The sequence below is a fragment of the Macaca thibetana genome, chromosome 1 (genome assembly GCF_024542745.1).
Source record: "Macaca thibetana thibetana isolate TM-01 chromosome 1, ASM2454274v1, whole genome shotgun sequence".
NCBI lineage: Eukaryota > Metazoa > Chordata > Mammalia > Primates > Cercopithecidae > Macaca > Macaca thibetana.
This window is the reverse complement of record NC_065578.1, coordinates 32,773,602-32,800,605: the sequence shown is the minus strand read 5'-3', so window position 1 is coordinate 32,800,605 and position 27,004 is coordinate 32,773,602. Positions and strand designations below refer to the sequence as shown.

Genomic DNA, 27,004 nt, shown 5'->3' with positions numbered 1-27,004 from the left:
GACCTTGCTACAGGCCCACATCCCGCCTCACCTAGACCTTACTATAGGCTCACATCCAACCTCACCTAGACCTTGCTACAGGTCCACATCCCACCTCACCTAGACCTTGCTACAGGCTCACATCCCGCCTCACCTAGACCTTGCTACGGGCCCACATCCCGCCTCACCTAGACCTTGCTACGGGCCCACATCCCGCCTCACCTAGACCTTGCTACGGGCCCACATCCCGCCTCACCTAGACCTTGCTACGGGCTCACATCCCGCCTCACCTAGACCTTGCTACGGGCCCACATCCCGCCTCACCTAGACCTTGCTACAGGCTCACATCCCACCTCACCTAGACCTTGCTACAGGCTCACATCCTGCCTCACCTAGACCTTGCTACGGGCCCACATCCCGCCTCACCTAGACCTTGCTACGGGCCCACATCCCGCCTCACCTAGACCTTACTATAGGCTCACATCCAACCTCACCTAGACCTTGCTACAGGTCCACATCCCACCTCACCTAGACCTTGCTACAGGCTCACATCCCGCCTCACCTAGACCTTGCTACGGGCCCACATCCCGCCTCACCTAGACCTTGCTACGGGGCCCACATCCCGCCTCACCTAGACCTTGCTACGGGCCCACATCCCGCCTCACCTAGACCTTGCTACGGGCCCACATCCCGCCTCACCTAGACCTTGCTACGAACCCACATCCCGCCTCACCTAGACCTTGCTACGGGCTCACATCCCGCCTCATCTAGACCTTGCTACGGGCTCACATCCCGCCTCACCTAGACCTTGCTACGGGCTCACATCCCGCCTCACCTAGAACTCCCTACGGGTTCACATCCCGCCTCACCTAGACCTTGCTACAGGCTCACATCCCACCTCACCTAGACCTTACTACAGTCCCACATCCCACCTCACCTAGACCTTGCTACAAATTGGCCTCCTGGCTTTCAACTCTTCCTCAATGCTCCTGTTCCTAGATCGAAAATCTCATGTCATGCCTTTGCTGCCAATGCTTCCATAACTCCCCGTTGACTTTAGGACAAAGCCCAAAATTCTCAGCATTACCAGCAGCCTCTCATAATCTGACTCCTCCTATTTCTCTCATATCGCCACGCTTCACCTCCCCCGCACTTAAACAACTACACAGTAGTTAGACCTCTCTGGTCAAATCACCCTGTTCCACGCCCCTGCCCTTCCCTCTGCCTGGGTTGCTTTCCCTTCCATATCCATTGGTTGAATTCCAGTTCATCTTCCAAACTCAGCCTGGGTTTCATTTCCTCCAGGAAGCCGCCTTTAACCTTTCTCCCAGTCAAAAGCAATCACTTCCTTCCTGTTCTGTGTCTATCTGTAGACCCACTGATGTGCTCAGATACTATTATCCAGAGATGCATCTTTCTGTGACTCTCAGGCACTTCAGAGGAGCCCTGCATAGACACTACCCAGGCTTATGAATGAGGGCAGTGTCAATTTGCCTCTGGGATACCTGAGAAAGCACCTTGCAGTAACGCTTTGCAGGGTCCCTGGCAGGACGTGGGTGCTGGACTGTTTGGTTTGGATGGAGGAAACCTGCAGAAGGTGTCAGCCACAACTAGGAAAAAATATCCACGGAAATTATATACTCCTTGAGTTGTAGAACAGAAAGCAAAGGAGCAACTTCATTCTCCCTGTTGGGGGAATGAAGATCATCATCAGATTGAAACCAGACTGAAACAGACAAAAAGAGATACAGATGAGACATCAGGAGTGGGTGCCTGTGTGTGTCCTGTCCTTATGAATGGCACCATCCCCCACCCATCCAATTGCACAAGCCAGAAACCTGCAACTTATCCTAGATCTTTCCCTCCCCTCAGCGCCACATGCATCCTGTCGCAAAGCCCTAAATATCACGAGGAACTGCCCTCTTCTCCGTCCACACTGCTACTCTTCCATCGTTCACCTGCACTACCACAAAAGCCTGCAACCATCTTCACCACCAGCCTCACTCCTGAATCAGTTCCACATATACTGCCACACTGACATTTTCTCGAACACCTATGTGTCCCTGTCACCCACTATTTAAAACTCTACTGCTCCTCCCCGGGATAAATTCTAATTTTGGAGGGTAGATGTATGAGACTTTTTGAACCAAGCTCCAGGGAAACTTTTCAAATTCTAGACCTTCCCAAGTCACCTCCTTGCACTGAAGGCCCGGTCACATTATCCCCCAGAGCCAGGCAGCTAGCAGGTATGTTCAGTTTGCAGATCTGTTAGCAACAGACACTGAATAATTTGTTCTGGAATGTTCCATCTCTGCCATAACTCAGGCCTTGTGCACCTGACTCCTTCCTAGAGCATCCCCCTCCCTCCCTTTCCAAGCATCCCCCTTTGGCCTGACAGGGTCATCAGTAGCCTTCAGAATTTCCTCAGACACCCCCATGTCCAGTAGTGCCTGCCCCTGACTCCAGCTGGGTGAGCCATAGGCTCCTCTTCGCTCCCCCAGCCCCCTGTAGCATCCATCGCACCCCAGTGCTGTGGTTATCAGTTTGCATTTCTATCTCCCCTTCTTACCAAGGGCAGGGACCATGTCGTGCTCACTGTGGAAACCCACTGCCCAGCCTGGCATATGGCGAGTGCTTAGTAAATATTTGTGGAAGGCAGGATTAAAACAAGAGGGAGGAATCTTGTTGAAATCTCTTTCTGAGAACATTCATTTATTCAACAAATAAACAAATGAAAAGGATGGAGAAAAGCAGGCAGAGGAGAAGATGAGAGAAACTTCTGCAGGTCCCTGGGGGCAAGAGAGCTGAGATTCCACATGTGGCCTGAAAAATTGCCAACAAGCCAGTGGGGATTTCTATGCATTAAGGCGTGAAGAAAGAGTCTAATCATCTCGCTGTTGGCCAGATGTGCCTGGTTGCTGTGACAGCCATCGGAATTGGCCAGATGTGCCATGAACATCTTCAGAAACATCAGGGGGCCCTGGAGACCTCATGGCCTAGAGAGAATAGTTCACTCATTCAAGTGGCACAGAAATGGTCAGTTTGTGTAGGATGGTGTCACCAGTGACTCTGAGCATTGGGACATAACACAGAAAATCCTTCCTCCCCTCAAAGCTTTGGAAGCCTTCCTCACAACCCCTACCCGCTCCTAACCCTGTGCTCCCTCCCCAGGTGATCAAGCTTGCCTTTGAGGAGTTTGATTTGGAGAGGGGCTATGACACCCTGACGGTCGGGGATGGTGGTCAGGATGGGGACCAGAAGACAGTTCTCTACATGTAAGTGCAGTGGGGCGTGTTGTTTGGAAGGTGGAATGGTGGCTGGGGTTGGTGAGGTGGGGTTTGTGGAGTCCTGCCTGGTCCCTAGACCATGCTACAGCAAAGACAGTATCCTGCAGTGTTCGTAGTTTCAGCAATAATCCCTCCACCTCTCTCTATTCTGACCAAGGGGAAAAGAGCACTGGGCACCTTCTCACTGAATTCGTATGAAATGTGAACAGAATGAGCAGTCTGTCAGGGGGCAGGGGAGATGGAGGTTTTGTGGATGAACCTGGAGCCTTCCACTGGCTGGCTGCTTCCATGCAGACCCTGATACTGCCACCCTGACAGTTTTTACTCCAGGCCACATCCAGCCATGGCAGCCTGACCCCAGACAGAGATAATGCAAATGAGTTGCTAATCTTTCTGTGTGCTCAGAACTCCCTGGGAAATGGATGGTTTCAGAGAATCAGGACCATATAGACATAGTGGCCACACTTCCTGAGCTGAAAAAGACCAGTATGACATGTTACAGACAAGGGAGAGGAGAATATCAAGCTGTCATGAGATTCCACTATGTTGAGCCTGTGCTCTTTGGGACCATTTAGCTTCTCTTTTGCCCACCACCAATAGCCTGACTTGAAAACCAGGAAAAAGGCCAAGCGTAATGGTGCACTGATGTAATCCCAGCACTTTGGGAGGCCAAGGTGAACAGATTGCTTGAGCTCAGGAGGTCGAAATCAGCCTAGGCAACATGGTGAAAACCCATCTCTACAAAAAATACAAAAATTAGCTGGATGTGAGGGTGCACGCCTGTAGTCCCAGCTACTCAGGAGGCTGAGGCAGGAGGATAGCTTAAGCCTGGGTGGTTGAGGCTGCAGTGAGCTGAGAGCATTGCATTACACTCTAGCCTGGGTGACAGAGTGAGATCCTGTCTAAAAACAGAAAAAAAAAAAAAAAAAAAGTCAGGAAATGCTTCTGTTCAGGGCATGTGGCTCAGCTTCAGAGACAAACAGGCCTGACCACATCCACCTCCTTTCCAGGAAGGAGGTGGAGGGTCACCAACATTAAACACCTACCATGCTCCCAGGCACTGGGATGGAAACTTTTGCATCAGTTATCTCACTCAAGCCCCGGTGTTATTATTCTTGTTTAACAGATGGGGAGACTGAGGCCCAAAGGTTTCAGAGAAGGTTGATAGCAGAACCAGCACTCAAGTTCATTCTTTTGATTTCAGCAAAGGACAATGTCCCATGCCACACTCCCAACAAGGCTAGCTCCAGGATATCTCTTTCCGGTTCTAATGCTGAATGAGAAATGGCCATTTAGTAACAGCTGGCTTGACCAGAGGCTGTTCTTTTCTGGGTATTTCTCGCAACTTCCCTGCACCTACCTGGAGATGATGCTATACAGGCAGTTACATGACTCATCTTATCCAATGGTACCCAGTGAATCAGGTGACATGGCTGGGACCTGGGATTTCTCCAGACAAAGGAATGGAACGTGAGCCCACAGGGCATTCTGCCCCATGCCTAATTCACTGTATTAGTGAGGGTTCTCCAGAGAAACAGAACAATAGGAGATAGAGAGAGAGAGAGAGAGAGATTATGATAGATAGATAGATAGATAGATAGATAGATAGATAGAAAATAGATGATAGATGATTGATTGATCGATTGATTGATAGATGATAGATGATATACAGATAGATGATAAGTAGATGATTGATAGATGATAGATGATAATGATAGATAGAAAATAGATGATAGATGATTGATTGATAGATGATAGATAGATGATACACAGATAGATGATAAGTAGATGATAGATAGATGGTAGATAGATAGGTAGATAGATAGATAGACAGACAGACAGACAGACTAACAAATAGCAATTAGATGGGCGGACAGATAATTTGTTGTAAGGAATTGTCTCATGTGATTTTGGGAGACTGACAGATCCCAGGATCTTCCAAGTGAGTTAAGAAGCTAGAGACCCAGGATAGTCAATAATGTAGTCACAGTCCAAATGCCAGTAGGTTCAAGATCCAGGAAGAGCTGATGTTACAGTTCAAGTTCAAAACCAGAAATAAGCTGATGTCTCAGTTTAAAGCCAATTGGACAGGAGGAATTCTCTTATTCAGAGGAGGGTCCGTCTTTTTGTTCTGTTTGGCCCTTCAACTGATTGGATGAGGTCCATTCACCTTGGAGAGGGCGATCTGCTTTACTCAGTCTGTTGATTGCAATGTTCATCTCATTCAAATGCATTCTCACAGAAACACCCAGAATAATGTTTGACCAAGTATCTGGGTACCCTGTGGCCTAGTCAAGTTAACACATGCAATTCACCATCACACTTACCTTTCCCCCTCACTTGGTGCGTCCCCATCTCTCATTTTCTGCCCTAGTTTACTGACCCATATGGTGCCTCAGCTCTTTGTGCCCAAGAGACTAGGATCCTAGCTCTCTTTCTTCCACAATCCCAGTGTGCTTTGACATAGAGAAAACCTTGGAATAGCAGAGCTTTTGAAAAGGCTATTGAGGATCATACCATACAATCCCCTCATTTAACATAGAGTGAAAAAGCCCAGAGAGGCTCAACTGCTTGCCCAAGGTCCCACAGCAAATGAATGGCAGACTCAGAGCCTGGTGTTGTAATTGGGTCAAACAGAGGAAAAGCAGGGGTCCCAGCCTTTTCCCTTGCTCATCAGCACCCCAGAGTCAGGAGCCAGCACTGGCCTGGCCACAATCCTTACTCAGCTTGTCAGAGCCCAGGCTCAGGGACATCACACAGGCCAAGCTGTTGGATCCCAGGTGCTCTATCCCAGCTCTACTTCCATATCCCCCATGGTGTGATGACCTCTTTGCAGCCGACTTGACAGCCTCCCAAGCTCTGAGACCCTGGGTGAAGCAGAGATTAGGACTCATTAGTTCAATTGCCCACTCCACAACCCCCTGCCTCCATCTGTGCTGGTAATTTATCTGATCTCAACAAAATGATGAGGTTGGATTTCTTCTGGAAATCCCAACCTGCACAGGGGACTCCTAGTTCTGCCACTGTATCAGGTTGACCTTGGGGAAGCCACTGCCCATTCTGCACTTCCGTATTCTCATCTGTACTATGGACTGACAACCCCTACCTTCCTGGCAGCGGGGCCATTAAATGAGATAATGGGTAGGAAATTGATAAGCACAGTATCTTACATGGGTAGGTGCTTGGGGTTGGGATTCTGAATTGAATCCCCCTTCCCCCGCACCCATGCTTAAACCCTCTTCTTCAAAAAGAATGTGGCCCTCAGATAATGACTGTACTTTAAGCCTTTTTCCTGATCCTAGAGTGGAAGGAGATGGTTCATTGAAAGAATGACTTGGGTTCCAACTGGGGAAATGGGTTTCTGTGAGGGGAAACCCACATAAAGACAGCAAGGAGGTGGGGGTAGGGGAGGTCTTTTCTGCAATACAGGTCACACAAAAGATCAAAAGTTGCAAGAATGTAGATACCCCCTTGATTGGATTTAGCTCTAACTATCCCTGTCCCCTGAGCAAGTAAGGACACATATCTCCCTTGTGAACCCAAGGGTCTGGGCTAGGGAGTAAAAGTTGAGATTCAACCCATGAGATTCTACCCATGGCCGAGGGAGAGACAGGATGAGTCTTCCCAGCACATGGAGAGCATGCTGCTGGGCTCCAATGTCGGAAACACAGTGGGGCCCAGAATTTGCCCAAGTGAGCCTGGATCCTGGATAGTCCTTTAGATATCATCAGTCAGGCAGTCATTCTATTCGGGTGTCATGGTGGAGAGCATACCTCTAAATATCTCTCTCCTGCCAGCCTGACAGGTACATCGGTCCCGGATCTCATTGTCAGCACCAATCATCAAATGTGGCTCCTCTTCCAGACTGATGGCAGTGGCAGCTCCCTGGGATTCAAGGCTTCTTATGAAGGTAACTGCTTTTGGCAAGCCAGATGAACTGTGTCCTGGGAGTCAGAGACTTGGGGTCTGGATTTGGAGTCAGAATTTTTCTTTTTTTTTTTTTTCTTGAGATGGAGCTCACTCTGTTGCCCAGGCTGCAGTGCCGTGGCACGATCTCAGCTCACTGCAACCTCTGCCTCCCAGGTTCAAGTGATTCTCCTGCCTCAGCCTCCCGAGTAGCTGGGACTACAGGTGCACACCAACATGCCCGGCTAATTTTTGTATTTTTAGTAGAGACGGGGGCTCACCATGTTGGCCAAGCTGGTCTCGAAGTCCTAACGTCAAATGACCCACCTGCCTCAGCCTCCCAAAGTGCTGGGATTGCAGGCGTGAGCCACCGCTCCCAGCCCTAGGATCCTGGTTCTCCCCTGCACTAGCTTCCTCCCCCTTAGGCATGTTATTCCACTTCTCTGAGCCCCAGTCCTCTCTTTGTTCTGAGGCCCTTCTGGTTGTTTTGAGGATGATCTGGGATAAAACACTTAAAATACTAGGCACGCAGCATCAGATGCACACCTCAGTTCCATCCCCAGTTCATACCTGGTTCATGGAGACTTTTAAGAGGTGTCACTTATTTTTAAAATCTTTAGAGAGGACAGTAGCTTCCCAAGCTACCCTATTTGGGTAGCATGTGATGAGTGAGTGACTCTGTGCATAGGGCTAGGAACAGATAAACACCACTGTTGGTGGCCTGAGAAAGATGCAGACAAGAGTCTTTATCTCTTGCTTAGAATAGGCATTAAGGGAACTGCAAAACCTGGGGCCCAGAAGATACCCTCAACATCATCCTTCTGAACACTTCCAAACCCCCTTTGGCTGGTAACAGCTAATGCCAGTCCCTGCAAAGATGGAAGGAGAAGCCATCCACAAGTTACTGTTAAGCCCCTCTTAGGTACCAGACACTAGACCAGCGCAACAGGGACAGACCCATCAAGTCTAGGCGTTGCCTCAAGGGACTTGTGCTCTAGTGGTGAGATGGACGGGAAAGCAAACGAAGTGGCATGCAGAAGAGCTGCCTGGACAGTGCCAGTGGGAGCACAGAGAAGGCAGCAGACATCTTTTCAGGAACGTCTGAAAGGGGATCAGGAAAGGGTTTTGTCACAAAAGTGAGCCTAAAGTCCTCAAAATGACTAGGTGGCTACTAGGGAGACAGGGGCCCAGGGAGCGGGGAGAAGGTGTCCCTTCAGTGTGGCTCACACACCATACCCCCAGTGTACCATAGGTTCCTCCTGCTCCAGGACCTGTACTCTGTTTCCAAACTGGGTACAAGTACACAGGAGGTGTATTCGTGTTCTTGGGCTGGCTGACTTCACACAATGGACATTTATTCTCTCACAGTCTGGAGCCTGGAAGTCTGACATCAAGGCTCAGCAGGGCCATGCCCCGACTCTGGGTAGAATCCTCCCCTGCTTCTTCCTAGCTTCTGGTGGTGGCTGTGAGTCCTTGCTGTTCCTTGGCTGTAGCTGCATCACTCCAATCTCTGCTTTTGTCATCACATACCTTCCTGTGTGTCTCTCTGTCCTCTTCTTATAAGGACACCAACATATTAGACTAAGGGCCCTCCCTACTCCAGTATGGTCTCATCTTAACTTGATTACATTTGCAGCAACTCTGTTTCCAAATAAGGTCGCATTTATAAGTACTAGAAGTCAGAACTTCAGCATGTCTTATTGGGGAACACAGCTCACCCCATCACAGGAGGCTAGCCCATCCTACACTGTCATACAGTGATGTCTCCTGGGGTAAAGATGACAGCTATACTGAGATTTTTTAAGAATAGGAGGCTATGTGTCTAGGGAAGGCAGAACAGCAGACAGAAAATACTTAGACTCTGTGTGCAGATCCTGGTTCTGTCACTTTCTAGCTCCATGGCAGATCATGGAGCCTTTCTCAAGATCTGTTTCTTCATCTGTGAAATACAGATAATAATACAACCTGGGTCACAGAGGTCCTGTGAAGATGGTTAGATTAAGAAATGTGAACATAAGAAATGTTGCAAATTGCAAAGCAATTAGTGAGTGACTAATGAGCCAATACACAGGTAGTTCAATGAGTGGGCTGTTCTAGTGCATAAAATTATACATCAGCAGCTGTGGGGCCAGACAAAACTATCAGGAGACCTTGATTCAGGACCAAGCCCTGTCACTCACTACTTTGAAAAGGGGAGTGGAGATGGATGCAAAGTTTCTAAGTTTTCCCCCATTTCAGAAATTCTATGGATGTTCAGCAGTGAATGTTCCCCAAAGCAGGGAGGAACGATTCCATGTCATCCCCATGCCCTTAATCTGTCCATATTTTGCCAATGGTTTGGATAAGCTGTAAACAGCGTGAACTTGAAAGGGACGACAATATCAGTCAGCAAACAGAGTGCAGAAAGATCTGGGTTGGGTAGAGTCGTTGACTAAATTAGTAGGAAAAGATAAAATGGGAATAAATATCAAGTCATGGTTTAAGACTTAAAAAAATTAGCTGCTGGAATTTATCCCAGGAAGTTAGTTGTGTTTTATCGTGCCCTGAGCAGGCACCAGATAATTGAGCTTAGATGTGGGACCTCAGCTTGGATAGATAAGGAGAGGATTTAAGGCAATTCCTGTAAGAAATGATGATGGCCCCCGAATGTTTATTCAGGGGAGGAAGTGGACTCGGGAGATTTGAGAGCTGTGTCCGGATATTTGAAGGGCTTTCATGTGGGAAAGAGGAATTAGATGCGTTTGGTGTGATTTTGTTGGAAAAGAAAGGGACGTAACACTTGTTGAAACCCTGCTATGTGCCAGAGCTTTGTGTTCATTATCTCGGGGTTTTCACAGATTTTTACCCTGCAAAGACCTGGGGTACCCTCCAGGGACCTCTATGGTAGGATAGGGCATGCCCAGGATGGAGGGTTCTGACCATCCTGCCTCTATTTCTTCTCTTTTCTTCTCTTTTGTTCTTTGTAAGCCTTGTTTTAAGACAGGATTCATAGCTAACCACTGGCTTGAAAGACATTACTTCATCTCATTCATTGCTTACAAGGATACAATGGCTGCTATTTTATAGATGAGGAATCTGAGATTCAGAGGGGTGAAGTAATCTGCCTGAGGTCACACAGAAGTGTGGAAAGTAGCAGAGCTGGGATTTGAGCCCATGTCTCCCTGACTTCAGAAGCCCATGGATTTTCCCCTTGCCCCAGAAGCCTCCCAAGGTTACATAATTTCAATTCTTTATAAAATCTTTATAAAAGCCAAAGCTTTGCCCCAATCCAACAGGCCGTGTATCATGAACCTGGATTCCATGTCACCAGAGGTTGGGAATTTTGTTCACAAGTTCATTTGTCCATTTCACTCAGCCAGTACTGGCTAAGCTTTTGTTGTGTGACCAACACTTTGCTGGGTGCTGTGATTATAATAGCTAGCAGCCTCGATGTGGTATAAAGCATATGCTATGTGAATGCTGGTCACGGACTAGGTGTCAACAGGACTTCTCCTTGGAGCCGTGACAAATTAGGAAGGGGAGTCTGGGTGTTTAGAGACATAGCAAACCCACAGGGACTATGTCAGGTTCTGTGCATAGAGGCAGTGGATTCTAGAAAATGGCACAGACTCCAAAATTGCACCAGACCTAGTAAATCTCAGTGTGGTCCCAGCTGTGTAACCTTGAGTCTTGTGATCTCTCTGAGCCTCAGTTCCCCGACTTGTACAATGGAAATAATAATGCCAATCTTAGAGCATTGTTAAGAGAGTGAAATGAGATCTCAAAGTTCCTTGCACATTGTCTGGCATAGAGATAGTGCCTTCCCCTGGGGATGTCACCAAAGTTTCTCTCCAGCCAAATCTTCCACATTTCCTGTCCTCCAGGCCAGGCACCTGGGTCTGCCACCAGGTGCTCTGACAGGCCCTGGGTTTAGGTCGCTGCCTTACACCAGTACTCCCTAGGGCCCTCCCTCCCCAGACTGGCAGAGAAGTGAGGTGGCTCTCTAAGGCCTCAGTGCAGGGCGTGGAGCCAGAAGTGGCAGGAGGCAGAATCAGGCTCGCAGGAGCCTGGAGGCCTCACAGTGCGTTGGAACCTGGCCCAGTGAAAATTCAAGGGGCTAAATTGGGTGGACCACGTTTTTTGTTTTTGCCCCTTCCACCTTTGACTTTTTGTTTGAGGGGTGAAGCCCATCGTTCTCACACTCTCCTGGTGAGGAGCCCCCTCTACTATGAAAAGGTGGGTGGGTTGAGCCCCCGGCACCCCGATGTGATTCCCTGTCCTTGTCCATCCTGCTCCCTGGGTTCCTCTCACCTCCACCTCCTGGTTTTCTTTTACCTCTCTGGCTGCTCCTTCACAGCTGCTCCATGGCTCCTCACTGCCCGTCAGAGTCTATCCTTAGCCTTCGGTCCTCTTATTCTAGAACATTCCACAGTTGATCATGTGTACTTCCATGGTTTCAGCCTCAACCCAAACTCTGGTGACTTCCACATCTGTTCTCTACTTGCATTTCGGTCTTCCTGTTACACATTTTGATATGGCTTCCCTCTCAGCCGTCTCAAACCTACCCACCTGTGTAGTCTGCTGACAACAAAATGCCAAGACTGGGTGGTTTACATTTGCAACAACTCTGTTTTCAAATAAGATCACATGTATAGGTACCAGAGTCAGAACTTCAACAAGTCTTTTTGGGGGACACGGTTCACCCCATAACAGGAGGCCGGCCCATCTTTCCTACATGACCACTGTCATACCACGATGTCCCCTGGGGTAAAAATAACGGTTGTACTGTTTTAAGAATAAGAGGTCATGTGTCTAGAGAAGGCAGAACAGCACCCAGTTTCCTCCCAGTTCTAGGGGCTAGAAGTCCAAGGTTAAGGATTTGGCCAATTTGGTTTTTGATGAGGGCTTTCTTCCTGGCTTGCAGACAGCCACCTTCTCACCATGGCCTTGCATGGGCTTTCCTGGTGCATGCATACACAGGAGAGAGAGAGAGAGAGAGAGAGAGAGAGAGAGAGAGAGAGAGAGAGAGAGAGAGCGCATGAGCCTTGTGGTGTTTCTTCTTAGAAAGACATCTATCCTCTCAGATCGGGGCCCTGTCCTTATGATCTCTTTAACCTTAGTTACTTCCTTAGAGGCCCCATCTTCAAATACAGTCACACTAGGGGTTAAGAGCCTCAATACAGGAATTTGGGAGAGTTGGGGGAACACACAAGTTCAGTCTGTAACACCATCCAAAACCAAGCTCACCATCTCTGCCCCCATGCTCATGACCTACACCTGTATACCCCATCTTCACGAACAGCACCACCATCCATCCCATCCCTAGGCCTCATCTCTGCCTCCTCCTTTTCCCTCTTCCCACCTCTGACTCCATTCCCAGATTCTGTCAGTTTTCCACGTCCCACTTCTCTTTCACTGCTGAGTTGAGTCCCTCCCTCATCCCCTCTCACTTGAATAACAGCAGAGTCTTCCTAACCAGCATCTCTGGCTCTAGTCCTCTCGCTCCCATCTGCCACATGGAGCAGTGATCTTCCCAGAATCCAAATCTGGCACAATTCTCTCCTAGTTAAAAAAATATGACAAGTTCTCATTGATTTTAGGATAAAGTATAACATTTTCTACATGACATCCAAAGTTCTCCATAATAATAATTCCACCAAGTTCTGGTTTCTATGAATCCATTCAAGATAAAAATCTCTCCAGTCGTATAGGGCCTAATTCAGCGCCTGGCACAGAACACATGCTCAGAAAAGCTTGTAGAATTAAATTGCAATGAGGATCTACTCAGTCACAATCAGGTACCCTCCCCAGCACCCTCTCGATTCCCTTTTGGTCCACTTTACCACCGACCTAGTGCACAGATGCCAAGAGCCCATGCATTCTCTATTGTCCTGTAGGATTTGTGGTTGGGCAAACCCAACTTATAATCAGGATCTTCCTTTGACTCCCTGTGTGCCAGTCTCTCCTCATCAATGAGCCTGAATTTCCTAATCTGTGAAGAGGGGCTCATGAATGGTTATCTCTCCAGGGTCTCATGAGGACTCAGTATAGTGAAGCACCCAGCATAGGGCCTGGCATTTAGTAAATGCTCAGTTGGAAGCTTACTCCCTTCTCTGCTTTCCAAGGCCTGCAGCTCTTCTTCCAACCTACGTCATTGCCTGAAGCTTCAGAATTACCTCTTCCTCCTTTTTAGCCCCCTGTTATTCCAACTCCTGGGGAGTTCCACACAGGATAGACATCTCGACTCAGGAATGGGCGGGGGTGGGGGGCGCGTAGCTGGGATGCAGGTTTCCCATAGGATGGCATAAGGCATCCAAGGGCAGAGGCCTCCCATATCCATCATTTCCACCCATTCCTTAGGCACACCTGGCTGCATCATCATCATCAATACCCACTCTGTCCCAATTTGAGCAGAGAGATACAACCTTAGGGGCAGGCAGGTGGCACTCCAGTATCATCCTTTCTTCCTTGTTGAAAGTATTAGCCTGGTGGGAAATTTGGGGCATTTGCTTCCCAGAAATTTCTCCAGTTCTGCTTGTCACAATCCCAGGTCTTGGGGTGGGGGAGGGGACTCCTGATCTGTCAATATCTGAGCACTCTGAGCCAGTCTCCCTCCATGGGGGCGACCAGCTGTGGGAAATGCATTCATAGTTGCAATTTCTTTGCTTCCCAGTAGAACAAGAAATATTTAAGGAACAGGCAATTAGCACTTACCAGAAACATTATAAAATTACATACAACTTGCTAACAAGTTTTAGCATCAATCTGGAAGTCTCCTTGCTTCCTTGCTGGAGTCTGGAATCTGGCAGCTTAATGCTGAATCTGGGAGGCTGGCCCAGGGGAGGAAGAAGCTGGGACCTGGACCCTGCAGACATGAAGGAGCAGGGCAGTAGAGATTATGCAGAGGGGGTGCCCAACAGTCCAGGGCACTTATGTTAGAAATGAGCTCATCTGTTCGTTCAACATTTTCTAAGGCCCTATGATGTGTTGCAGACAATGTTTAGAACACTGAGGCTATAAGGACAGCAAGACAATCTCTGCCTTCACCTAATTCATAGTCCATTTTCAGTAGCATAGAACAAGTGTTAGAAGACAAGGAAATACAAAGGAGGGGCAGCGAATCTTGCTCAAGGGCATCAGGGGAGTCTCCCTGGAGGAAGTGATGTTTGAAACTGAGACTTGCTTGAAGGATGAAAAGGAGTTTGTCAGACATCCTTGAGAGAGGGAATAGGTAGGCTTAGAAAGGTGACATGCAGATAAGATTGAAGCTAAAACCTCAGTAAAAATAAAGTCTGAGAGCAAGTTGGGGAGAAGAGGGCCAGGACTTGCTCTCTGCAGGCAGTGCCAAATCCCCTTCTTCAGAACTTCACTCCAGTGGTGGGCACTGCTGAGCCCCTGGAAGAGGTGGTGTTGGAGGCAGACTTCAAAGGAGGCCAAGGGCAGCTGACCAGCATCACTGACCACTCCCTCTAGGATACCGCCCTTCCTCTTGTCAGATGCCAAGCACATGGCTATTTTCAGCCTCTCGTCTGTTATTTTCGGTACACCTCTACTTCTTGTCTTTTCCACATAAACTGGAAGGCCCAAACATTCCAACTTTGGCCAAAAATATCACTAACATGTTCCTAAGACGCTCGCTGAGTTTCCATGATACCTCTAAAAGTTTTTCAGGCACCGGGAGCCAAAGTTGAGCTGGATACAAGCAGCAGCTGCCTCTTCTCAAAAAGTCCCAGTGGGATCCAGCCTGTTCTAGCCCCTGGAGACTGGGCTGGCAAACAGCAGAGGATGTTACCACATTAAAATTTGGCAGGAAGTAATTTGTCAATGAGATGTACTCTCTAAATACATAGCTTTTGCAAATGGTAAGCTTCAGTTTGGGGCCAACGCAGACAGCTTGGAGGCTACCTCCATGTCCATTGTTTCCAGCCTCCTTTGGCTGGTGACAGACCTATGACAGTGTTATGGAGGAAGGAGATGGGGAGGGAAGAATGTCACCCACTTCATCCAGCCATACCTCCATTCCACTTGTGGAAATCGTGTGCGGAAGAACACATCAGTCCCCATAGGTACACGTATAGATGTGGGGTCTCTCACCTCCTGGTGCCCTTCGCATCATCAGAAGTAGAAAAGCAGAGTGGAGTGTGGTTATGAGGCAATCCAGGCGATCTGGGCATGCCCACAGGGTGATCCTAACGCACCAAAGATGTCCTGGTCACTCACTAGGGGTTTGTGCTGATTCAACAACGGGTCTGAGCACTTAGTAGGCATAAGACACTGGGCTTGGTTCTGGAGATACAAAGAGTGGAGGGGATGTGACCCTGGCTCTGAGGAGCTGACAACCCACAGGATGGAGCTTAAATGACTTATTGTTCATCAAACCAGGTCCTTCAGGGTCTCCCTCCAACCATTTCTCTGGCCTCTTCTCTCCATCACTTGAGCTTCCCACCACACTGAGCTTTTAGCTCTTCTGTAAACTCTACAGTCTTGTCCTCCGTTTCTCCTTTCCTCCTGTTTTCCTTCCATCCTCTCCTCCATCCTCCCCTCATCATTCCTCAAAAGTTTATTGAATCCCCTCTCTGTGCCCTGCACTTCACTAGAAAAGCTGGGATATAGACATTTCAAAAAACATTGGCTCAGTCTTCAAGAAACTTACCAATTAACAGTGGGAAACACACACCCAAAACTGCAGCACCCGTTGCTATAACAACAAAAATGTCCAAGGGGGCTGGGAGCGAGAGAGAAAGAGCTCCTAAGGCTGCCTGGGCGATTCGAAAGAAGGTCCCAGATGGGAACACACTTGCACCAACGCTGAAAGACAATTCTTTGTCTGGTAGACAAGCAAAGGGTGTTCATTTCAGGAAGAGAGGATGGCAGGTGCCACGTTAGAGCCGTGTGAAGGGCATTTGGGCTCTGCAAACATCAGCGACAATAACACTGAGGAAATACGGCTAGTCACTGGTTACACACTGCATGCTGGACATTTTGACAATTATCTTGTGTACAGAAGCTCATTTAATCCTCACAACAACCTTGTTATTATTACCCTTTCCATTTTACGGATGACAAAACTAAGGCTCAGAGAAAATAAGTCACATGCCCAAGGTCTGTTCCTTAGTATCGGAGCCAGGATTTAGATCCTAGGCTTTGTGATGCCAGAGCTCTCGCCACTGCACTATTCCACCTCCGTACAGATCACCCAGTACCGTGCCGTGTGCATCTCAAGGTCGCCAATGGCCAAAGAGCAGGCTGGGTGGGAGGGGTAGGCCAGGGCCCTGCCATGCTGAGGAGTTAGGGTTTTAGTCTGTGGACTTGGGGAAGCTGTGAAAGGATCAATGAGCAGGGGATAGTAATCATCAGATTTTTCTTTCTTGTGCTGCTTTGTAGAGTATGAAATAGAAGGAAGAGCCAGGGGAACCATAGGCTGCTACTGGCACCCAGATGAGGAGCTGCAAGGGCTGAACTCAGGCAGGGAGAGACGGGGTGGAGAGCACGCGGGTTCTGGGTATGTGGGAGGAGGAGTCAACAGGAGGGGACTAAGGAGAGCTGAGGGAGAAGGACAAGGCAGAATCCAGGCTGACTCCCAGATTTGAACAACCTCTAAGAAACCTGTCCAGTGCTCTCAGCCAGAGGCCTGAGCTACCCCTTCTGCTGTCACCCAAGTCATGTGGTCAGGTCTACATCCTCTCCATTGTCCTTGTCATTTGTATTGGAATTACCCACCTGACTATGAGTTCTCCAGGGGCAGGGGCTGTGGGGCAGGCAACGCTGTACCTTTAGTGCTTAGTGTGGCATTTGGCAAAGTTTCCATGCAAAATGTTAGCTGAGCTCATACGTTAAACAGAGTATTCTGTGTGTTCCAGGGACTGTGCTAAGTGCTAGGTACACCGTGATCAAAGATACATAATGGATGCCTACCTTCATGGGGCTTACATTCTATGGGGTGGGAGTGAGGGAGGCTAGGTGGTGAATCATCTTGTGCCCAATGCCCAGCCAGAGCTCCAGAAGAACAAATTTTCATCCTTTTATTCACTGTTATACCCCCAATGTCTAGAACAGTAACCAATAAAATACTTGTTGAATGAACAGATGGGTAGTTACAAGGGGCATCATTGCTATAAAGGGAAAAAATAGGGTGCCAAAAATGGGAGGGTTGCTTGAGCCCAGGAGTTTGAGGCTGCGGTAAGCTGTGATAGCACCACTGCACTCCAGTCTGGGCAACGGAGCAAGACCCTGTCTCAAAAGAAAAAATAAAAAGAATGGGGTGCAAAGAAAGAAAAGTAAAAGGGAAACGTCTAAGATCGAAGATGTATGGTCAAGGAAAATGTCTTGGAGGAGGTAACATTTTAAACCAAAGTCTGTTAATGCAAGGCATTAGTCATGCCAACGGAAGAGGAGAGGAAGCTCAGGCTAGGGGAACAATGAGTTAGTGAAGGAGCCAGTGAAGCCTCCCAGCCTCATGTGAAAGGCAGCAAATCCTCATCTTCCTCCAAGCAGTGCCTCCCCTCTTGGAGCACATCAAATAGTGAATTTATAGAACCACATGATACAGTCCATTCTGTACAGACATTTTCATAAAAGATGATTCCAATTTGGTATTAGAAATGGAAAAACCTGGGGAGAAGAGTGAGGTTGATCACAGATGATGGGGATAAAACAGCCGAGAAAGGGGAAAGCAAATATGCTGAGTGGCAGAGCTCAGTCATGATGGACTTCTGAGGCATCTTAGAAGCAATCATCTCATGTTTTCCAGTTTGCTTTTGGTAGGCAAAAGGGGAGAGACAGGAGCAACGTTCATAAAACGGAATTATATTAAACCAGATAACAGGAAATTGCACGTGTGATTTTTCTGAAGTCAAAATCCATTTATCTATTTGCAATTCTGGGTCCTGACGTCAGACTTGGTCAGCACCTGACCAGAAGTGTCAGATCAAACACCTTTCAGGCAGGCCAGTAGAGCACAGGGAGCCCTTTACAGAAAGACAGAGACCTTGGTCCCTGTGTTTCCAGCAGGAGTTGACTCTGAGCTTGGAGAGAAGGCTTAGGCCAGGACAGGAGGCGTCAAAGGTACAGAAGCCAGCCAGCAGCCCCGTCTGCCTTCCTGGAAGGAGCTCCCAAACTCTCACCCCACCCTGCTCTGTTCTTCCTCTTCCTTCTACCCAATCTTGGTTCTCTGGGCAACACATCCCCCTATGCCTTGGAACTCTTTGCCAAATGCTCCCTTTAACCTGAGTTCCCATGAGGTCACCATGACCCTGTAGCCCTCTGCAGTGCTAGAAGCTCACTTCCCCACGCCGAATGAACTTCACCTTGAGAGGGGCTCGTATGCTCGCTCGCCAATGCCGTTCCACCCACGTGTAAACCCCTTCCCCTTTGACCTTATGCTGTCTCCAGCTCTGACACTTTCTACCCCTCCTCATCACTGTCACTGGTCTCCTCCTCCCTATTTGCCATCACCTTGCCTCTCAGGCCTTGACCTTCTCACTTTCTTTCAGTGTACTTCACCCTGGCTGCAGCTGGACCTCATCATCAAGCACCTCTGAAATCTCAACTCCACATACTTCAGCTTTTTCACATGACACTCCCTCTACTCCTGCCCATCATCCCTTCCCAACCCCTATTTCCCCTATCGCCCCCTGGTCCCTTCACCTCTTTCCTTCTTCATCCTAAGCCCCTTGGATAACACTTTGGCCATTCTTTTGAACAACGTCTTCAGCTCCTTTGCCCCACTGTCTTCCATTTCTCTAAGCCCAATCCCCCCTCACTCAGTCAATCCTCCTACCCCTTCCTCTACTTCTACAGGAATCGAGTGGTCAAAGGCTGTTGGGACAAGTCATATAGCCCCGCTTGATGGTATCCCTATAAATGAGTCATCTGCACCCTCAGTGGGCCCCAGAGGTGCATTTTAATCCATCTAGGCATGATTTCCTCTTCCTCTGACAGCTTCAGACATTCTCCTCAAGTTGTTTTCCCATGACTTGTCCCTCACCTTCAGCAAAGACTGTGACCTCCTCCACTTAGAAAATAGAGCCTGTGTCATCACAGGATCTCCCTTGGTCTCCTGCCATCCTACCTGAAAACTCACTGCCACCACTTCTTCCCTCTTGACTGCGGTCTTGAGGGAAGGAGCATCCCTTGTGGTCTCTAATGTGTGCTCTCAGTCCCATGCCTCTCTCCTCTGGAGCCCCTGTAGGGACCCCCTTCTCCTCCAAATCGTCAGCTAACCATTCAATACATCTTTCCTCCCACCCCTTTATTCTTCTCTAGCATTTCAATATGGTCAAGTTTCCCCTGTACTAAACTACTTTAACCACTCCCACCCAGGCCATATGCCTCATGAGCTGCTACCTAATTTCTCTGGATAGAGTGGTATCACCTTCTCTTCTCCTGTTGGGTGTTGGCCTCATCAGTACACACAATCCTGACAGTATCAATGTGACCTCTTTTTGCTAACCTGTTTTACAATCCTATATAAACTTGCCTGCAGAATTCAAGGCTTTTGATCTTCTTGAAACTCATTCTTCTCTAAGCTCCTGTGACCCCACTCTCCCAGTCTAGCATTCTGCTGGTCCCTACATTGTCCCTAACTGTCCTGTCCTGGCCCAACATCCCTTCTCACTCTCCTTGGGTCGTTTCATCCTTCTCATGGCTTCTTTTACAATCTACGAGCTGAATTTCTAGATCAGACTTCTCTCTTGAACTTAAGACCCATGTAGCTACTTCCTACTAGATATTTCTACTTGGAGGTCCCACTAGTACCTTAAAACTCAGCATCTCCTACTGACGATTCCATTCAGACCTATCTATACCTCTTCTTGCATTCTTGTCTCAGTGAGGGTACACCCAAGTGCCAAGACCAGGCACTTAGTTATATAACTAAACATTAGCTGTGACAATAACTATTGGGTAATTACTGTCACTCCTATATCACAGTCCTACAAACAGTCTTACCTCTGGAACTGGGCAAGGGTTCTTCCCTCCATCTAAGGCCCTTCCTTCTCTCCTGCTGTTCCTTTTAACCTTCCTGGTTCCACCACAGCCTTAGGGCCTCAGCTTGGACACCACATCCTGCAAGAAGCCTTTCCTGACCCAGGACTGAGACTAGGGTCAGGTGAGCAGGGCACTCATGGGCACGAAATTTAAGTGATGGGGGGAAAAAAACGCAACAATTAAGATATATAACACTTAATGCAAATTGTTTTAAAAAATAATATTAATGTGAAATGTCCATGTTAAAACACATCTACATTTGAATCAAAGACAGTCTCTGACAGTGCTGGGACTATGGTGAGACCAGTGAGGTGAGTCATCTGAGCATAGGGTTGGATCCAGGCTTTATTTTAAATGTTGGTATTTTTCTTCATTGTGAACTGGATTTATGGCATTAATTGTGATTTTCTAAAAAAAATATTGCACTAAGATATTATTTGTCATGATAACTGAGATTTTGGTGCCCCTCGAAATTTTGGAGATGAGGTTAGTACTTCCACTCTCCACACCCTATTTCCAGACTGATCCTCCAGGTTTGAGTTAGGTGCTTCTCCTATGTGCATCCACAGCACAAATCCCCTGTATCATAAATACCTGTTTCTTTGTCTGTTCATTTCTTGAGGGCAGAGACCATGTCCAGATGTCAAGGATCTAGCAAAGCAACTGGCACACAATAGGTGCTCATTGCATTGTGCTTAAGTGGGTGCCCGTGATTGAATGATGGTAGGAGAAAGTGATGGGTGGGTGGATGTGGGCATGTGCGCAGGGCTGTGCCTGCACAATGGGAAGGCTGGGCAGATTCCTTCATCCCCCTTAGTATTCCCTTTCTCTTAAGCCAGTCACAGACTAGCTGCTGTGGGCAGGAACACAGGCACACGTACCCCACATGCATATCTCCTACAGCAATGGTAGGGCCTCGCTAGGAAACCTTATATCTGGGTTCTGCCCCTGGCAGCAGGAAGGATCCAGCTCTGGCTTCAAATGCTGTGTAACTTTCACCAGGTCTCAAAATGCCTGCAGTGACAGCCCTCACACCCCAGGCTATATCCCAGAAAGCATATCTGGGGACATCTGGAGGCAGGTGGGTTCTGCTGCTTGCTTCTCCACATTGACTTATCACAGGGGCCCCTTATTCTTTCCTTCAGATGCCCTGGAGCTCTGGGACCTGGAGCAAAGGGACCATGTTCCTGGAATGCCTCAGTGTATCCCCTCCCCCATCCCTGAGCCTGAGCAAAGCCAGCTTCAGAGGGGGTTCAGCTATGTTTTCAGCAGGCGTACTTGTAGAGGGTGAGGCTGGGGCACATGTGAGGTGAGAGGCAAGTAGGCTGACTTACATTTGAGATGCCTCACACCTGGCACATGGTCACACAAACTCCCCTGCACAAAGGAGGGGACCCTTGTTGCTCGACTTAGATGATCACACACACACACACACACGCACGCACACTAACACACATACAACCCCAGCCATAGAATACCTTGTCCTGCCTGCTCTCAGCACAAAGCTGGCAGCCTTCATTTTGCAGTAACATGAATGCAACAGTCAAGAGCCCGTCCATAAAAGGCAGTGCCTGGAGCTGATGGCAACTCTGACCAGCCCACAGAAGCCCCACAGTGTGGTAGGAAAGCCTTTGCAGAATCATCCCTGTCAGGATCACACACACCAACTTCAGGGACTGCGGTGCCTGACATCCCATGATGGTGTCTACAGAACAGGCAGGGTCCCTTTGTCCTGAGAATCCTGGGTAGGTGTCCAAAAAACTCCCCTGATGACTCTGGGCCCCTCTCTCCCAAATCGCAGGACTCATACAGTCCTCACCTCACTGTCTAGCACTGGCTTCATGACTTCCTGTCTGTCCTGCAGGACGCCCTTCTCCCCGGAAACAGAGCTCCTCCCTCAGAAACAGAGCTTCTCTCCTTCCCTCTTCTTCCTCCTCCCTTCCACCACCCCCTCCTTGTCCATCTCTCACAGCATTAAGCACAGCATGAGTGGAAGTGGGGGTGACTCCAGAGGAAGCTCCAGAGGCTTGGCCGGGACATACTCCTTTCCAGAAGCGTCTGAGTCCTGACTGCCTCTCCAGTGAGGTAGCTAGCCCATCATGCCCACTGGGTTCAGGACCCCCAGAGCTGTCTCAGAGAACCCACTCCATGTCTGACTCACCACTGTTAACTCAAGTGAACTTTCAAAGCATACTCAGTGAGTCATTTGCTTCATTTTACCTGCTACCATCTCAAATTGAATTAAGGAAACATCTCCATGAAGGTGCTTCCACGTCAGCAGGCAGTGAACATTTATTCTCAATTAATCTCTGGTTTGAGAAAAAGACAGGGAGCAAAGCCTCAACTGCTGTGTCGTCTTGCACTTGCCTTTGCTGCTCAGAAATGGACTGTACTTGAGATCTGTCATGTGACATTAGCAGTTCAGATGCAAGATCAGGTTCAGTGAGGAAGTCTCCAAAGACTTCTAATGCTGTGGAACTTGTTGCTCCTGGGACAGGTAACCTGTGAAGAATGTAGACCCACCTTCTCCCTAAAATTGCTTCATCTCATATTGGATTTAGGGAGAGGTAAGGGGTCAAAACATCCAAGCATCTAGAACACTTTATGTGGACACAGAGTCTCAGGCACTTGATAGCTGGAAGCCCATTCATCCTAGGATGCTGCAATGAAACAGGACATTGCAGGATTTCTCACAAACCTCATTCCTTATAAGAACATTGAATCCTACCTGTGTCACTCTGAACACTGACTTATGGCAGAAGAGCAGCAGAGCATGTCATGTGGACCTTCAGCTCCAAGAGAGGTATAAAGTCACCTTTTGTCTCTGTTTTCTCATCTTCCTGTCTTTCAGAGATCGAGCAGGGCAGTTGCGGTGACCCTGGCATACCTGCGTATGGCCGGAGGGAAGGCTCCCGGTTTCGCCACGGTGACACACTCAAGTTTGAGTGCCAGCCCGCCTTCGAGCTGGTGGGACAGAAGGCAATCACATGCCAAAAGAATAACCAATGGTCGGCTAAGAAGCCAGGCTGCGTGTGTAAGTGAGCAGGGAGGAGGCCACGCCAGGGTCTTCACCGAGAGGCAGGGGCCCATTTCCTAGCTAGTCCAGGGGCCCCGTCCCTGGGAACCTTGCAGGTTGTAACAAAAGCTGCACTCTGGTTGGTTTATTCTACTCCTCGGAACGTTGCTGGTGGGGTCCTCATTTCTGGCAGGCAAAGTCGACTATAGCACTGAGAACAAGTGCTCTTGACATTTGGTGATGTTCTTCAATGCCATCTTACCCTTCTTGGTGATCCTTAAGAGCAAGGAGATACCACTGGGGCTTAGCCCACCAGGCTCAGACCCAGACATTTCCTACTCACCCTCATTGCCACCACTGGCACCATCTAATCAAGCAAGGTGGAAGGGACTGGCAAGTTTGTAAGACTGTAGACACCACCAACCTTCAGTGCTGTGGGAAACTGGCCTTGCCAGGATATAAACAGTTTCCTAAAATTGCTTCATCTCATATTGGATTTAGGGAGGGATAAGAGATCAAGCTATCTTTGGACTGTTGATCTTTTGGGGAAGGGGTTGGTGTTGAGTTGTCTGTTCTGTAGAGATAACAAAGAAGCCCTTCTTTCTTCCTCTTGGATGACCTGACCATACTTTGCAGCACAAATGACATCTTAAATTTTCAGTCGCAGCGGGATTGGCAAGGATGAGGGGCTGTGTATAGCCAAGGGAGGCCCAGGCATGGTCTCTGTTGGGAAATCAAAATTTCCAGCTTCTCTGGGCTGTCACGTCTTCTCCCATCCCTTGTCACTCCACCTTCTCCATCTCTTTCCATGTGCTTCTCTCAGGGAAAGACAGGCATCCTGATCCTCAGATCCTTCCCCCGGCTCAGTGTGTTACTTGGGGTCTTGAGTTCTGCACACTAGAGATCGGTTATCCCTCGGGGCTGGGAGAGGAATAGCCTGGGAGACTGTCAGGGTCTCTGTGATGACTGAGAGCTTGGTGTATGAGTTGATGAGTTGGGATGTACCATGGTGATTATACTTTCTAAATGAAACAAAAATCACTTTGTCTGACAAAGCATTTTGATGACTTTTGAGTTTATTTATGTAAAAAGTCTTGAGAGGTTTAAAGATCAAATCACCCTTAAATACACATTGAACAAATCACCCTTATTGAAAAAAAAAAAAATTGAATGATATCTGCCCATCTCTGCTCCCCACTGTGGTTAGAATATAGAGCCCAACAGCATTAGCCGCGTAGCATGCTGGGAGCCACAAGGACCTGGAGGAGCAGGGAGCAGCTCAGGGCAGGCAAACACAAAGGCTCTGTCCATTGCAGAGACCAAGCCCAGGGACGGGTGCACGGGGCAGGGCTCTGTAGAGGCAGGGCCTGAGAAGATAAAGGTACACACAGTGGGAGCCCCAGGTGCCATGGGGGCTTAATCTCTTCAATCCATCTAGATAAAACAAGGCAGGGAGAAATGGAGGAGGATCTAGCTTCTGCGACAAAGAGCTGGGAGGATTGACATGGGAAGCAAAACCAGCCAGCCTCTTAGGACCAGGATAAGGTTCACTGTCCCTCAAGCTGAAAGAGGCAGGTAGCAGAATGCCAGCTGAGGAACTGTTGCTTGACCCCTCCAAGAGTTTACTTGGCTCTTTGGCTCTTAGGAGCAGGTTTAGAACATCCTTGTAAAACCTTTACCAAGGGCAGAAGACCTTGAAGTGCTGCCCAGCAGGCCCTTGGTGTTCACAAGCAGGGCTGGCAGCCTCCAGTGAGCTGGGCACTGCTTGCAAACAGCTGAGAAGGAAAGAGGATAGGGCTGTCTCGACAAGTACGTGTCAGTGCTCCCTGTGGTTTAAAACAAGGATGAGGGGCCTGAGGCTTATGGATGAAAGCTAAGCAGGTACTCTGGGGAGACGACATGGCATTTCTTCTTCTAGACAATTCTGGTTTAGAGCAGGATGACATCCCCAGGCACTTCCATCACGCAAGTGTGTCTGGACATTGGAGAGTAACAGGACACAGCTTGAATCTCAGGGATGCTGGCTTCCATGGAGGAAGCCAGAGGGAACGAACTGGCCCCATGCCTTTGCAGCATATAGCCAGGTCACACTTGCATTTCAACAAAGTGAGGGACTTCCATCTGCCCACTCTCTATGGAGTACACAGCAGGGAAGCTGATGCTTTTATAGGTCCTGGGCTTTGCCCTCAGAGAGCTCATAGTTCAAGTGCTGATAAGAAAGTATGGTGATAAGAAAGGCCTGGTGCACTGAGATGACTTTGGTGTCAAAATCTGAAGACCAGATTCTTAGTTCTAGCTCAGCTTTGTGACTAAAGCCAGGCATCTTCTCTCTGGATTTTCATGTACTGACCTATCCAATAGGGTAGCACTCCATTCTGGCTCCAAAAATTCTAAACCTCTATGATCATATTTATAGAAAAAGATCACTACGACATGAATAGTCCTCACATTTTCCACAATAAGTACCTGGAAGCTACTTTGAAAGTGGATCGTTATAGAGCAGGTCATACTTTGGTTGGGGGACAGTGTTAAACTTTGGTGTTCTGCTGTTAACTCTAGATCAAATATATTATAGTGTTATCAATAGAAAAGGGACAATACCTATAAACGTCTATAAAAATATAAAATATAAGGTTGGTCTCTGTGTTTTATAAAGTGCTTATAAATGTACATACAAAAGCTCCTCTGGCAAAAGTCAGCATAAGTGCCCTAAATTTTACAATACATTAGTCACAATAAATATTAATACAATACTTGGCAAACAACATTGCCCTTTCCTTATTGAGAGCTAGAAGGGGATTGGGGATATTAGTTCAATGGCTCAAATTTCTTTGAGAAGTTGCCTGAATAGATGCAAAGTATTATATTGTTCTTCTCTTGAAATATTTTCTTCAAAACAACTCTTTACTAGGGAATTACCTTGCCAAGAATACACAAATACACTCTTCCTTCATGTTCCAAAACATATTCTGTAGCAAGCAGAGACTTCAGAATCATTTTGTTGGCTTTCGAGCTGCCCTCACAGTAGTAGATGCTCAATAGATAGTCTTTTGTTAATTTAGGTTTTTAAGAAGATGATTTATCTCACAGTGAAAAACGTTTTGAAAGAAAAGATGGAACCAGCTTCTTTGCTCTTACTCTCTGGTCCTTAGTTAATTCACATCTTCAGGGACCCATGCTCAAAATCAATGGGAAGTAATACCACTTTCCATCCATTCAAGCTATTGACCGCCTGTCTTCCCTGTGCTGAGCACCATGCATTGGATTCAGAGTTGTTCATTCTCTGCCTAGGAAATTTGCTCATCCTGGCTATCATGGTGGGAAAACTTTGGCCAGGCTGCACATATTCTTTACCTTCCAGAAGCTTTGCCCATTTTACCTCCTTCCTTACAAAAGAATAGAGAGCATTTCCCATACAATCTTGTCCAGTTATTCTTCCACCACAAGAGATACAATGGGAAGGAAGATACAAATAACTGATAGTGGTTTGCACAATACTTCATGCTTTGTTGACAGGCTGGCAGAATGCTTCACACTTCTTAAGGAAGCCAGGGAACCAATTATCAATCCATTAGCAGCCACTTTCAAAAGAAGCTTCAAAACAGCCTTCACCAGAGATATGCCATGAATGCATGAATGCACACTTTCCTTTGCCATTTTGTAAACCACCTTAAGAAGATGTGAATCCTAATTGCTCAGTTCTTAATGTGTATAGTATATGTGTGAAATGTGAAGGCAGGGACTTCTTGGATGTATACGATTTAAGTTACAAATCAGCAATCTAATCTTGAGAGGTCAAGGGAGGGAAAATTGAATCCTTGGGTGCTCAGGGAAAATGTCCCAGAAAATA

At 47.9% G+C, this 27,004-nt stretch overlaps 1 protein-coding gene across 1 annotated transcript in view; it reads left to right on the top strand.

Annotated features, from left to right (window-relative positions):
• Positions 1–27,004, top strand: part of CSMD2 (CUB and Sushi multiple domains 2) — a 653,486-nt gene that overhangs the window by 375,861 nt on the left and 250,621 nt on the right. The window contains exons 11-13 of the mRNA XM_050747220.1: positions 3,151–3,254; positions 7,064–7,176; positions 22,990–23,172. Of these exons, the coding sequence (XP_050603177.1) occupies positions 3,151–3,254; positions 7,064–7,176; positions 22,990–23,172 (400 nt within the window). The remainder of the gene's footprint in view (positions 1–3,150; positions 3,255–7,063; positions 7,177–22,989; positions 23,173–27,004) is intronic.